This window comes from Phycodurus eques, chromosome 18, assembly GCF_024500275.1.
Source record: "Phycodurus eques isolate BA_2022a chromosome 18, UOR_Pequ_1.1, whole genome shotgun sequence".
In the NCBI taxonomy this organism is placed as follows: domain Eukaryota; kingdom Metazoa; phylum Chordata; class Actinopteri; order Syngnathiformes; family Syngnathidae; genus Phycodurus; species Phycodurus eques.
Window position 1 is genome coordinate 17,886,667 of NC_084542.1, and position 15,169 is coordinate 17,901,835.

Sequence of the window (15,169 nt, forward strand, 5' to 3'; positions counted from 1 at the left end):
CACCCCGCCAACAACAACAACAATAATTACCCCCCAAAAAGTCTATTTTCGAAAAAAAACGCTGTCAATTTCCCCAAAACTAATTGGTGTGTTTTTTCACGTTTTGCAAAAACGTTTTATTTATTAAGGGAAAATTGTGGGGGGTTTTCAGAGATGTGGGTGTTTGTGTGTGCGTGTGGGTGTTTTTTTTACATAAATGTTTTGGGTGAAAAAAAGAGAGAGGGTGAATTTTGTAGAAACAATTGTACATTTTTGGCGAAATTTTTACATTGTTGAAGTTTGACTTTGAATATATTTTATTTTATGGGGAAAAACTGTGTTTGCAAATGTGTTTTGGTACCTTAAAATGATCTGTTTTATTGTGCTTTTCTTTTGAAGTGAAAAAAAGTTGTGAATGCTTCGAGCAAAGAGGCCACTTTTGCTAAATTGCCTGGATTCCGATATTATGTGGCGAACCTGAACTACCCCCCGCCCCCTGGTGTCCCGCACGCCCCCGTGAGGCTAGCAGGGGCTCCTCGTCCTCGTCCTCGTCCTCGTCCTGGTCCTGGTCCTGGTCCTGGTCCACCGCGTCGCTGCTCTGTTGCCCGTCGCGGCCGAGTTAGTCCACTTTTGGAAGCGTTTTTCATCCTTTGTGTTGCCGTTTAACTTCAAATTGTGCGCGCTGGAAACTTTTTCGAATGGAGTTTGCCTCTGTGATTTAGCCACCGCCGAGAGTCCCTTGCAAAATCTCGCGTTGCATGTGGAAACCTAATCCAAACTGGATGGGAATTATGTTTTTGTTCTGAGGGGGAGCGAACCAGACGGACAGAAGTCGCCCCGGAACTCATCGGCATGTAGCGGGGGTGAGTTTGACCGCTTCAAATTGTTTGTTTGTGCCACTTTTCTTGTTGACGGTTTGAGGGGGGATGAAAAAAAAATCAGGCCAAATGCTGGGCATCCCAAACATTGTCACGCCTGGCTCCCCACCCCCGTCGAAAACACGTCACCATTAAGTATTTGTTCATGTGACAAAACTCAAGTAACATGGCTCGGGGGTGGGGGGTGGGGGCTTCGGATAGACAGGAAATGGCTGGAGCCTAGGGAGCAGTATATCACCTGGAAATACATCTTAAATTAATTTTAAATGACAGACAAAACAAATACACTTAAGGGAGCAGTCTATCACCTGGAACTTCAGCGTTTCATCAGTAAAAAAAAAAAGAAGAAATAATGCACAGCCAGTTTAATGGAATCAGTCTAAAATTCATCCATTCGTTCTCCATGTGCTGTTTTTACCGGGGGTGCTGGAGCCTATCTCAGCTGAAAGGCAGACTACACCCTGGACTGGTCGCCAGTCAGTCGCAGGGTGTAAATCAGTCTCAAACCACATCAGAAATCACAGAAAGGGGAGCAGCCTATCATCTGGAGTTTCACCGTGAACTCATTCAAAAATGACAGCCAATGGAGCAGTCTATCACATGGAGCATCCAAGCCAAGTCACTCCAAAATTAAACAGCCAAGATGTAGGACTCATGGTGAATGTAGTGACACAGCCAATGGGGAAGTCTATCACCTGAAGCTTCATGGTCAAATCAGTCTAAAATGACACACTGTTAGAAAGGTCGATGACCGGGAGTTTCAGGATTAATTAACAATGACAGACAATGGAGAAGACTATCACCTGAAGCTTCATGGCGAACTCATTCAAAAATGACACTCAGCGGAGCAGTCTATCACCTGGCGCCTCATGGTGAAATCAGTCTAAAATGACACACTGTTAGGAAAGTCTATTACCAGGAGTTTCCGATTTAAATCGGTAACAATTGCAGAATGGACAAGACTATCACCTCGAGATCCAAGGCAAACGCATTCAAAAATTACAATACCAGCGGTGCAGTCTATCGTCTGGAGTTTCATGGTGAAATCACTCAGAAATGACAGCAAATGGAGCAGTCATCACCTAGAGCGACATGGCAAAATCGATAAAAAATGAAACAGTCAATGGAGCGGTTTATCACCTGGAGCTTCGTGTCCCTCTAGGGCAGGGGACCATTATGATTGTAAATATCCATATCAATGTTTAATCGCCTCATCATATTATTACACATAAACAACAAATTGATGGATAACTAGTTTTGAAATCAGAAGTCAAGGATAATGGTTTGTTCAACTATTGTTCAAGTAACCCGTAAAAGGGGTTTGGAGGGAAAACATGCTTACAATAGTTCATTACTGTTACATATGAATATTATACAAAACATTGGAACAGATTTGAGCAAGAATCATGGAAGTTGACACGCATGATTTGCTTTCGCAGGCCACATAAAATGATGTAGCTTCCGGATCTGGCCCCCGGGCCTTGAGTTTGACACCTGTGCTCTAGGGTTACAGTTGAAAATCAAATTAAAAAAAAAAAAAAAAGATACAGCCAAGAGAGTGTTCATCGTTAACTCAATCAAACAATGACAATTACAATCTGTATTAAAAAAAATAGGGAGAAGTCTGACACCTGGAGCTTTTTGGTGAGATCAGTCAAAATAAACACAAGTCAAGGGAGTAATTTATCACAAAGCACTTCATGGTGAAATTATCAACTGGAGGTTCGTAGTCAAAATCAGTCAAAAATTGCCAAGGGAGTGGTCCTGTTTAACTTTCAAAATGACACAGCTAATGGACAAGTCTTTCACCTGGACCTTAATATTCAAAGCACTTGAAAATATAGCCAACGTGTTTTGTTCTTTTTGTTTTGGGACGTATGAGTTTAACCTGGACACCTTTGGAGTCCTATATTAGCCCAAAGTGTAGCTTGTACACACTGCTATTTAGCTGATGCTTGTTGTGAAGTGTGTGTGTGTGTTGCATAACTGTTTCATGTTTGTGTGCGTAAGCATGTGTAAGATATGTTTGGACACGCACCAATAACCTCAAAAAAACAAAACAAAACAAAAAAAAACACGCACAAATCTCCAAAGGCATATATAGCTGCAGGAGACGTAGGCTCTACACACACACACACACACACACACACACACACACACACACACACACACACACACACACATCTGGCTGCTTCTCAGCTCCAAAAGCGCGCTGTGTAAATTACATGGTGCGAGGCCAGTGGTTTTTGGGAATATGCAGCAGTTTGCCGGAGAATTTAAAATTTTCCAGCGGCCATTTAGCGCGGTGACACAACGAGGGGGTGTGGCCGATGCATTGGTGGTCTGCGTGATTTTGGGGAAGTTGGGGAAAAAAATGTAAAAAAGATACAACCTAAAAACATCAATATATCCTGGTTGTGTTTTGACAGACGACGACACAAAGCGTGTTAAGACCTGTCCCGTTCTGTTGTACACTACTTCGCAGGTGCGAACTCGTGGCATGTCAATCACTGCCGGCCCCGCCTCCCGCGACGGTACAACCCCAACAACGACTCTACATTCTCATTCGCCGACAGTGTAGAACGGGAGGATGGTGACGCCAAGTGGACAGAAATAATACCTGCACCTCTTCCATATTTTGAATTGGTATTGTTTTTTTTTTCTTCCATTTTATTAAAAAGTGGTACAGTTTGGTGCATACCTTTCACCAAAAGCGACCCAACTGTACCGCTTTGTTCTTGTACAAGCCACGAAAAAGAAAGTCCAAACAAGTACGGATAGTAGCCGGGCAGATGTACAACCCCAATTCCAATGAAGTTGGGACGTTGTGTTAAACATCAATAAAAACAGTATACAATGATTTGCCAATCATGTTCAACCTATATTTAATTGAATACACTACAAAGACAAGATATTTAATGTTCAAACTGATAAACTTGATTCTTTTGAGCAAATAATCATTCACTTAGAATTTTATGGCTGCGACAAGTTCCAAAAAAGCTGGGACAGGGTCCTGTTTACCACTGTGTTACATCACCTTTTCTTTGAACAACATTCAATAAACATTTGGGAACTGACAGGTCTGGACTGCAGGCAGGCCAGTCTAGTACCCATAGTCTTTTACTATGAAGCCACGCTGTTGTAACACGTGCAGAATGTGGTTTGGCATCGTCTTGCTGAAATAAGCAGGGGCGTCCATGAAAAAGACATTGCTTGGATGGTAGCATATGTTTCTCCAAAACCTGTATGTACCTTTCAGCATGAATGGTGCCTTCACAGAGGTGTAAGTTACCCCTGCTATTGGAACTAACACAGCCCCATACCGTCACAGATGCTGGCTTTTGAACTTTGCGTCCATAACAGTCCGGAGGGTTCTTTTCCTCTTTGGCCCGGAGGACACTATGTCCACAATTTCCCAAAACAATTTGAAATGTGGACTCGTCGGACCACAAACACTTTTCCACTTTGCATCGGTCCATCTTAGATGAGCTCGGGCCCAGAGAAGACGCCCTGCGTTTCTGGGTGTTGTTGATTAATGGCTTTTGCTTTGCATAGTAGAGTTTCAAGTTGCACTTACGCATGTAGCGCCGAACTTTATTTACTGACATTGGTTTTCTGAAATGTTCCTGAGCCCATGTGGTGATATCCTTTACACATCGATGTCGGTTTTTGATGCAGTGCCGCCTGAGCGATCGAAGGTCACGGGCATTCGATGTTGGTTTTCGGCCTTGCCGCTTACATGCTGTGATTCCTCCAGATTCTCTGAAGCTTTGGATGATATTATGGACCGTAGATGATGAAATCCCTAAATTCCTTGCAATTGTACGTTGAGGAACATTGTCCTTAAACTGTTCGACTTTTTTCTCACGCACTTGTTCACAAAAAGGTGAACCTCGCCAAATCTTTGCTTTTCTACCCAATCATGGCACCCACCTGTTCCCAATTGGCCTGTTCACCTGTGGGATGTTCCAAACAGGTGTTTGATGAGCATTCCTCAACTTTCTCACTCTTTTTTGCCACCTGTCCAAGCTTCTTTGGAATGTGTTGCAGCCATGAAATTCTAAGTGAATGATTATTTGCTAAAAACAATAAAGTTGATCAGTTTGAACATTAAATATCTTGGCTTTGTAGTGTATTCAATTAAATATAGGTCGAACATGATTTGCAAATCATTGTATTCTGTTTTTATTGATGTTTAACATAGCGTCCCAACTTCATTGGAATTGGGGCTGTAAACAGAAGCGATGTGTTAATGCAAACCAGGCGCCTCTGTTGTAACGTCCTCGCTGTTTTTTGCCTGCAAGTGTGATGTGGTTCCCAGGCAGAGGAGGGGGACGGGGAGGACGCCGCTTTCGGGTTGGTGGGAATGTCATGGAAAATGTGAACAGCGTCGTGGTTTGGCGGCATGAAGAGAGGCGGCGGCGTGACTGTGTCCCGTGTTCCTCGCTGTTTACTTTCCCCTCCTTTCCGTTCTTCTTTGCAACAACTGGAACGACATGATAAGAGATGTCACACCTCCTCCGTTTCCCACCGTAAGATTCGCTCTGCCCACTTCCTGTCATCTTGCGGAATGTAGCGGCATGGTCTGTGTTATTTCAGTACAGCCGGAGTTGGAATTTGCCTGTTCTCCCCGTTAAGGCTGGAAGCAATCAAATATTCTAACGATTATCTCATCGATTATAACAATCACTGGATAAAAATGTATTCGTCCCGAGTTAAGGCACGTTCTGTACATACGTGTGTGTGAGATGGATCAAGACAAAAAAAGGGTGCTGAAAATTGAGCAGATGCGCTTTCAAGAAAAGTCTGGCCTCCCAGCATGTTTGCAGCTGCTCGTGTGTGTGTGCGCGTGTGTGCGTGCTGTATCATCATCAAAATACCAATCTCATACTGTCTGTTGTCCTCAATGAGAATGAACAAGAATTTACGAAACTGCCCAGACAACAAGAGAATAGCTCCATTTTATTTATTTGCTGGTCCAATCAAATATTGTTGCTTTGCAAGATCACTTTACCTGCGACCAAAAGCCCAATGAAAAAAAAACAAACGTATGTGTGTGTGTGTGTGTGTGTGTGTGTGTGTGCGCGCGTGTGTGTGTGTGTATGACCAGTAGCAACCATTCTGTCGATGGCATTTTGCATTACATGTTAGCATTAAGCTGGTGGACTTTCATAAAATATTAATCATTTAAAAAAAAAAAAGAAGACATTTGTGAATATATTGTATGGTTCAACATTTTGGTTTAAATTTTAATTTGGTTTAAATATAAATAATGTTTAATTCTCTTTTGTTATAGTAATGTTGATTTTTGTGTGTTAAAGTAGGAGCTGTTTAAAAGTTAAGAATTATCGTAACATTTATGCTAATTTCGGTTAACCCGTTTATGGTGTTCCGCATTATATGTTATCATTAGGCTGGCGGACCTTTATTAACATAGAGTTTGTTTGAACATTTCAGTGTGTAAATATGCACCCCTCCATTTTCTTTACCGCTTATCCTCATTAGCGTCGCCGGCGTGCTGGAGCCTAACCCAGCTAACTTTGGACGAGAGGCTAATATGTTAAAATTATTCCCTGATAGATTGAAAATGGATGGACGAACGGATGGATAGACCGAGATATCTGGATCGGCATGGACTTGTAAGCAGCCAGCGGGTACACGGGAGAGGAGTCAGGCGGCAAAGCACTTAACCCATTTGCTGTGCTACAGCGCTCATGTGTAACAGAAGGGCAGGTAGGCGTGGGGGGGGGGGGGGGGCATCGTTGGTATTTGAGCCCCAGATGAGCAGCACAGATCAGATTGATTGAGTTACACATGCTACACTTGTGTCCTCAACTAACGTCTCAGCGGTGGGCGGCAAAGTGCTCTTTTGTTGTGGTTGCCGCCTTTTGTGCGGACGTGAATGGGCCCAAAGCGACTCGCCCGAGTGGGAGAGCTGTGTCCCAAGTGGAGACATGTCCTTGTACGCATGCTAGCTGTAATAGCCTTACCATTAGTGAGCATCCAAAGCCATATCCTGTCTGTGTATTGTCATGTTTTGGTCTGGTTCGTTCTCGGATGGCGAAACCTGTGTAAACATTGTTTTCAGGCTCATTTGATAACATTTTGCCAGCTGTTTACATTATATGTCTGTCAAATGTGCGGTTAACACAATTCTTCTCTTTTTTTTAGTTAGTGTTAGCTTTTTTGGGTTGAAAATGCAATTAATACATTCATGTAGTTGCTGTTTTTACTCCAAATGAGTTCCCAGGTGACTGAGCGTCAACTTAAGTACCCAGCGAGCTCCCTGGAATGGTAGTTACTTTTCCCGACAAGCTACAGCTTCATCATTTTTCTCTGTACGGCACAGATGTTTGCTGCTATCGCTAGTTAGTTTGCTGCTATCGCTAGTTAATTAGAAAGATTTTCAATAGTTAGCTAGTTAGCTTAAGCACTGTTTGGGAAAACAAAATAACTTAAAAAAAATAAATAAATCATTCAAGGTGATGGTTTTGTACTCCAAAATAGTTCCCAAGTGACTGCAGGTCAAGTTAAATAACCAGCCAGATGTCTAGCTAGCATGATAGTATTATTTTTTTTCCCGACGAGCTACATCCTTATATTTTGTTCTCAATGTGGTTTCAAAGAACAGTCTATTTGGTGTTAATTATATGCGGATTTTTGCTATTTGTTTGCAAAATAACAGGCTTGAATTGTATTCAACATTTACAAAATTAAAGGATAAATTGATCGTTAAGTCAATCAAGCACCTTAAGTCAAATGCAAATCCCAGAAAGACAGACAAACACACCAACAGTTTTGCCAGTCGCTTAAAAAACAATCAACAACACAATCAGATAGGAATGTTTTCATGTAAATTTAGCCAAAACGGAGGAAAAGCAAAACAACTTCTCTTCATGCCACAAAATTACAATGTGCAAATTTTTAAACGGACGCGCTTTTAAATAAACACCGGAACGTGATTTTAAAACCGCTAGCTATCCTATTGTCTTTTTGACTGTCTGACTTGACTCAGCCGCATTCTCCGCGGCGTGACACTGATTACTAGCTTTGGACCTGCGCTAAACTGCCCTCTGGTCCCTTGGCTAACCTCGCACCGAGCGGCCCGGGTGTGTTGTTGATCCCGTGTGTGTTCTTGCGGTGCGCCCTTGTTAGTGCATGTCCGTGTTTGTTTGCTATGCGGTGAAAGTATGCGACGCTATTGCTAGCGTCACGACTCTTTGTTTGCATTCCTGCAGGTCACAGGGCCTTCTGTAATTCAGAGCTAATAAACATGACCTGTTTGTTCGTGCCTTGTTTGGATTTTGTAGGTTTGCCCCAAAAAACAAATACCGTAGTAGCTTTACTGTACTCCGACTGATTCAGGACTAAGGAATGTGATGGCAGGCAGGATGGCTTTTAGCAACGTCACCCTTTTTTTAAGCGCACCAAACGTTGTTAAGAGCCTCTTCTTGGTCCTCCTTCTTCCGTGTGCTTCCCACTTGGGTCAGGTGTGCGCTGTTTTCCAAGTCGGAGGAGAGAGGAATCTGGGCCGGCGTCCAAGCTGACTATCTTCAGTACGTTTCCAGATCCCGGACAAGAAGCAACACATCCATTCCATTTCTTCTCCTCCTCCTCCTCCTCCTCTCTGATCACTGGAGCGTTCTTGTTTTGCTCGTTCTTCGACTTTCTACCATCCTTTTCCTCGTAAGATAAGCATACATTTGTACCATTTTAGAGGTATAAACAAATGATCTGTTTTTTAATCCGACCAAGTGAGCATTTACGTGATCAAGAAGGTGTAGCATTTGTTACATGTTACATATGGCCATTTTCATACTAAAATTGGCAAATTAATATATATTTTTATTTATTTGCTTGTTTATATATTGTAAATAATAAAAAATATTAGTAAAACAAGTGTACAAATATGTTTAGCTATTTAAAACAAAATAGAAAAATGAGCTTGAATCATTTCATTTTGAAAATAAACATTTTACCATCACATTTAACTTTGTTCTACACGACACCCGCGTGAGGAAAGCCAGGACGTGACTGCATCACGCCGCAGGTTACGATCGCTGCTGTTCTTCTCGCATCTCGTAGATGCGGCTCGTGAGCGCTTCCTTCCCACTGTTGCCGATTGTCAAAACAAATCAAGACGATCCCCTTTCAGTGCATTATGATACAATAATCCTTTATCTATTCCCCGTGTGTAAATTTGAGAATCGAAAAATTTTGATTTGTAAATGCTAAACACAGCGCAAACAACAAAGTAATATGAGATGAAACGTAATGAAAATTTCCAATCATGTACGAAATAATTTGCATATCCGTTAAGTCACCTGTAGTATCACCGTATTGGTTTTCAAGGATGATTGCAGCGTGTCGATAATAACTCATATTGTTGCTTTAGACAACTTCCTATCTCAGAGATGCTAAATACAGTGGTACGCGCTCCGTGAATTTGATCACAGTTAGCGGTAAACTGCCTTTATCTGCACACTTTGCAACATCAGCCGAATGTTTGTCCTCTTTGTGTAGCCGCAGTGGCGAGTAAAAGGGAAATCTCCTCGGAGCGCTTCTCCAACTTTCTGGGCCGACCAAATTTCTTTCCAAATCTTAATCTTGAGTGTCGTGTCTACTAGTAAGCTCTTGACTAGCCGTTGTACTTTACCACCCAGCGATGCTTTCAAAGTGTTCTGCAAAGATGTGTAAACCACAGTGTGTGTGACGTTACCGAAGCTAACAGTCGTTTACATACTCAGAGTTCTTCTCGTGTGGTTTTAGTTGACTGTTTGCGTGTGTTTCTGTGTGCAGTTACGCACGGCGACGCCGTACACGAAAACGTCTGGCCCCGTGTTGGCCAGAAAATGAGGCGAAGATGGAATTAAGGTTGAGGGGGAGGAAAAAGACGAGGCGAGGCCTCCCACACAGGCCGATATGAGTCTTTAGAAGCTCCATTAGCTCCTCAAAGCGCAGCTGCCGTCTTCGGATGGATGCCCGCGCTCGGCCGTTTGATGTCCACTGACGCGCGAGCTCACGTCTCGCCTGCTTGTCACCCAAATGTTGCCCGACGCTGGGCCTCAACTGTTGGATCAAGCTGTGCCAGTGATTGAGTCATAGTTGATCCGTGTAGTTGTTGCGTACAATGCCGCTGCCTGTTCTTGCTGCTTTTTGCTCTGAGTGTAGTATGCATAGTCTCAGAGAGTATTTTGTAAAAAAGTATTTTTTCATGTACCTGTACATTGATTTAACTGTAGATTTATTGTTAGTTTTGCTCCATGTGATGCTGCTGACTATGCTTGCCCCCAAGAGAGTTATACAAACAAGAGTTCGGTGCACATATTGCACAATGTATCTGGGATTTTCTGTTATCCACACGTCAAATTTATGCATGCGTGCATTTGGTACCATCAATACTATAAAAAATGCAATTTAACAGCACCCAATTGTACCACGTGCATCATCTGGGGCAGTTCACAATTAGTATTTATCTAATAACAAGACAAAAGCATTGAAGCAATGGTATAAAATACACCACACTGACCAGGGAAGCGGATTATTCAATGCAGTAATGTGTGCAGATCACTACAGATGTGTTTTGCTCGTCGAAGTTGGCTGTTTTTGCTTTGACGATTAAAAAGGATTCCGATTCTGATCAGAGGACAGACAAATGCAGACGTCATTGAGTGCCAGCTCGCTGGCCGATGTGATTGGTTAAAGAAACGGTCCCATTGCTAATATGATCGGCGGCCAGCACGACTGGTTCAGAAGGCCCTTGGGCAGATTAGACTGACATGGCCGATTGGACAAACTGGACGCAGTGGAGCCAAGAGAAATGCTACAAAGGCAAGAGGATGGACGGTTGGGAATAAATTATCACAATTTCATGGAACAAATATGAGTATGACACTTCTCAGGCGCTTGAGCGATCAAGAGGGTTAATAGATAAATTCTCAAGCTGTTTACAAGACTTTAAGTTGATTCACGATGTGTAAAAATAACAGACGACGTGGCGACAGACCTAATGTATGGATATATATATATACATACACACCTGCTATATTGGTGTTCATCTGTCTTGCCCCCACTTCATAGCCTTCGATTTTCTTTATGTTTTGCCATAACGGAGGTTCACTGTAATTACAGCATGATGATATTTTCTGACAATGCGCCTTTTTTCCATGTGCAGCACCTGTCCACCTGTCCTCATCCGTTGGGAATGGGCCAGCATCTGGCCAGGGAGCATCTGGACTCCACGCGCCGGTGGGGCCGGCGCGGCCCGAGAGTGAGGGGGGCCGCGGCCAGCTCGTGAAGGCGGCCTAACCCTGCCCCCTCTTACTCTCGCTCCTTTTCTCTCTTTCTGTCTCTCTTGCTTTCCCTCTGCCTCCATCTTCATTGTGACTTTTGAACTTGCGATGCCCTTCCGGCTGAAGCTGCGGCGCACGCGGCGCTACAACGTCCTGAGCAAGAACTACTTTGTGACGCGCATTCGGCTGCTGGACAACAACGTGATCGAATGCACGCTGTCGGTGGAGAGCACGGGGCAGGAATGCCTGGAAGCCGTGGCGCAGCGACTGGAACTACGTGAGGTAAGCCCAACACTTTTTTTTTTTTTTTTTTTTTTTTTAAATCCCGTATCTCTACCAGAACATGGCTGCCATCTCATTTTGGCATCAATATGGGCAAGGAACCATATTTGGTAATGTTAGTCAAAAAGGATGGCGCACACCTCATGATTAAGCAAGCAGAATCATGTGCTTTCAGTCAAAAAGTAGAGAAATTGAAATACATTGAAAAAAAGCACATTATAATGATTGTTACAAAAAAAGACTAAGTGCCAAAGGTCGAATGTTCTGTTTACTTTTTTTAAAATGAACAAACACCCAATAGGAAGCGACACAGACCATCTCAATACTTTTTCCAGGGCTTCACAACACAACAACAGTCAAACACACAAATACAAAATGAGCGCACTCACAAGGAGCTGCTGTGGGCCACAACTGACGCCCAAACGCCAACCCGGCTCCAGCTTCTGATGTCACTCACTAGGCCATGCCCACTAAAGACACAAATTCTAAAGTATGTACACTGCGTTCCAAATTATTATGCAATATTATTATTATTATGACGTGCATCCTTGCAGCTGCTGCACCTTTTTGCTTTATTTTATGAGTGCGGGACACACTGCACGCACAAAACAGGTGTGTGGAAGCACACGCACAAAATAAATGTTGCTCTTGCATGCTTAATCACGTCAAAAGGACGGTGAAGTCACGCTGCGGGTTTTTACGATCTAACACAACGCTCAGCTTGGGAACATGCTGTTTGTTTTGGAACAGTTTTGGACTGAATAATAAAAACGACTCCAAAATGGGTGTTTGCTTACGTCAAGGAGGTCCGAACGTCTTACGCTGAAGGCTGCATGCAGAAAAATTAAAGGAGGATATTGGACCCACTTCACCTTCTTTTGATCAAACATGCCAAAACCAAGCCCAGAGAGTGGCAGTCAAGATATGATAAGCAGCTATTTATTTTATTACACATACAAAGTAATGCCCCGAGATACGAGTGACCCAGCTTCCGAGTTTTTCAAAATACGAGCCGTCATTTGGCCGATTATTATTATTTTTTTTAATAGAAACGAGCGCTGTTTAGTCACAACACAAACACGACAGCAACATGTGCAGAAAGACAACGTAAGAGCACTCACGGTCATATATTCTTTATCCTCTGCGAAGAATGACTAATTTTAGTGCCGTACTGATGAGCTCAGAGAGGAGTTGGCCCCTTTCAATAAACAGTACATCTGTCTGTCTGTATTATACTGCCCCCAGGTGGCCAATGCGAGCACATCAGAAAGAGCAGCACCATGGCCTTTCACTTGATGCAGTGTGACAAAAACTGTTGAATTCTTTTTAATTCTGTCATTACTGTATGTTTTTATGAAGTACAATATTATGGAGTGCTATTTTTCCTCATTAAAATACACGTTACAGCTGTTTTTGTTTTTTGGGGAAAGGCTGGAATGGATCAATGACCTTTCCAATCATTTTAATGAGAAAAGATGCTGTAGATATAAGTGTTTTAAATTACAAGCATGGTCAGGGAATGAGTTAAACTTGTATCTCGAAGCACCGCTGTATTTAAAAAAACAGTCTACAGTTCTGCTTTGTGTAATTGGTGACAATTTTAGTGATTTTCCATTTAAGATTTTTGAAAATGTCTTTCATCAGAAAATGTTATTTTTCTTAACATTAAAATAGTGGGATATTTCGAAATGATCTTTTAAAATCTTTGAATTTAAAGAAGTATGCAACATTGTTTTTTTAAATAACTAAGATTTATTTTTTTAAATGAAAAATAGTGTGAGGTCTTGTAGCAGTCAATGTTTAACATTTGTAATTATTTTTAAATATAGTCAATACTTTTTAAAACCTTTGATAGTTTGTTTTATAACATTCAACCTTTTTAATTAAAAAAATAGTGTGATAAAAAAATTGAAAAGGTTTTTTAAAGAAATAGTGTTTCTTGTAACTTTCAAAAAAATTGTTATTACAGAAAATAATGTGATATATTATAACTGTCGACTTCCAAAAATAGATGACTAAAATGTGTGATGTTTTGCAACATTGACCTTTTTTTTTGTCCTTCTATTGTAATATCTTGTTTGAAAATAGATTAAAAGTCAATATTTTTGGTGTCACATGAAAGAGTGACGTCAAACAAATGATCCGTTGTGATGGAGCGATAATGTGCTTGTGGCATTTTCCTCTGCCTGTTTTCCGTACTTGAATCCACTTCATAAATCCAAAGCCAACGTTTCCCACGATGCTCAACAATTCCGTCTGACGTGTGTCCTGTCCTCTCCCCGCCGGCTGGCTCCAGACTCCCTACTTCGGCCTGTGGTTCCAAGGGAAGACCCAGGCTCCGGCGCAGCGTTGGGTGGAGTTGGAGAAGCCCCTCAAGAAGCAGCTGGACAAGTTCGGCAATGAGCCGCTGCTCTTTTTCGGGGTCATGTTCTACGTGCCCAGCGTGTCCCGATTGGAGCAGGAAGCCACCAGGTAAAACACTTGTCTTGTTTATTTCTATTGTCCTAGGTGGCAGATATCACAAATAAGTGAGGAATGGAATAATCTTGATTGTATAATGGTTCTCCGGGGATTGTCGAGCCGTTTGATTCGTAACGCCGCTTGATTAGGGAATCGGAGCTGAGGAGCACCGCAGCGGTGGTGATAGTTTTGCTCTTATGCCAAATTTAAACGAGGATTTTGCTCACCACAGAACATTTGGGAGAGCACTGCAAGCGCAAAAGGAAGTTTGAAGAGATGGAAGTGTCAGTGGAAGAGGCAAACAAACATATTATTGTCTCAAATTTGGTCAATTTCATTTTTTCCCCCCACAAATCGACACTATTGGTCAGTCCCTACGTGGGTCTGTATTTTTTAGAAATTACTGACCAATGTAAAGTGTTGAAAATGAATTGATTTTTGAAGATACAATGTTAATGGTTTGTTTGTTTATTTCCTGAAAAGTGATCAAAAGTGAGTTTTGGAAATTATGCTCAACAATATTAATATTTTTTTTCACCAATTGTCACATACAAATTTGAATAGAGTTTTGTCGTTGTTGATCAGGCGTGACGCCTTCTTGTGACGAGCTCCCAGTAAGCCCTTAGAACATTCAGAATCTCCAAAATTGCATCGCTGAATAGACGATACGTCGCGCGTTTCCAAAATGTTTACACGGACGGTACGCCTCTCATTTTGCCTGCGCTACGTTGGCACTGCTTTGCTCCGCGCAATCTAAGGACGCCAAATCAGCCAGCACAATTTGTCTCGGGTTTTTTAAAATCACATTATGCATGCTAAATTTCTCTATTTGCATATACTCCTTCCACAATGCGCAAAATGTAACCTATAAATTATTAAGTGGGCATATTATATATGCCATAGCTCTCTGGACTAGGCAGTATTCCACTCCACAGTCTCCACATTGTTGCAATGCTCCAGTTTCTTGCTCCCCTTAGTCTTTGCTTGGATAAAATATCGCTGCTATTTGTTGCCGTGTCTCATTCAACAGCTCTTTTAAGTTTCCCGTGTAGATACAGTATACACACAGGATTACACTACCAAATGTCCAAAAGACTGGCTGGTGTCTTAGCCGCCCATCCTAGAATACGGCACGCGCGTGTTGAATCGGACGTGCCATAACGTCGCCTGATTAACGTCACCGACAGCCCCGTAATTCCTGCGCAGCGTGCACACATTTGGTGCGCGTCGAGCAGATGCGCTGAATGTGTGGCTTCTGTCCGGCTGCGCAATGTGCAA

The 15,169-nt window shown here is 42.3% G+C and overlaps 1 protein-coding gene across 6 annotated transcripts in view; it reads left to right on the forward strand.

Annotated features, from left to right (window-relative positions):
- Nucleotides 1-519: 519 nt before the first annotated feature.
- LOC133416750 (tyrosine-protein phosphatase non-receptor type 14-like) overlaps nucleotides 520-15,169 on the forward strand; it is a 40,067-nt gene continuing 25,417 nt past the window's right edge. For 2 of the 6 annotated variants that reach the window (XM_061703880.1, XM_061703885.1), the window contains exons 1-3: nucleotides 520-842; nucleotides 11,032-11,431; nucleotides 13,728-13,903. In XM_061703880.1, the coding sequence (XP_061559864.1) occupies nucleotides 11,258-11,431; nucleotides 13,728-13,903 (350 nt within the window). In that variant the 5' untranslated portion in view covers nucleotides 520-842; nucleotides 11,032-11,257. Of the gene's footprint in view, nucleotides 843-3,342; nucleotides 3,504-5,030; nucleotides 5,390-5,411; nucleotides 6,497-8,347; nucleotides 8,544-11,031; nucleotides 11,432-13,727; nucleotides 13,904-15,169 lie in introns of those variants that run through there. The other 4 variants (XM_061703882.1, XM_061703881.1, XM_061703883.1 and 1 more) reach the window with 4 other exon arrangements.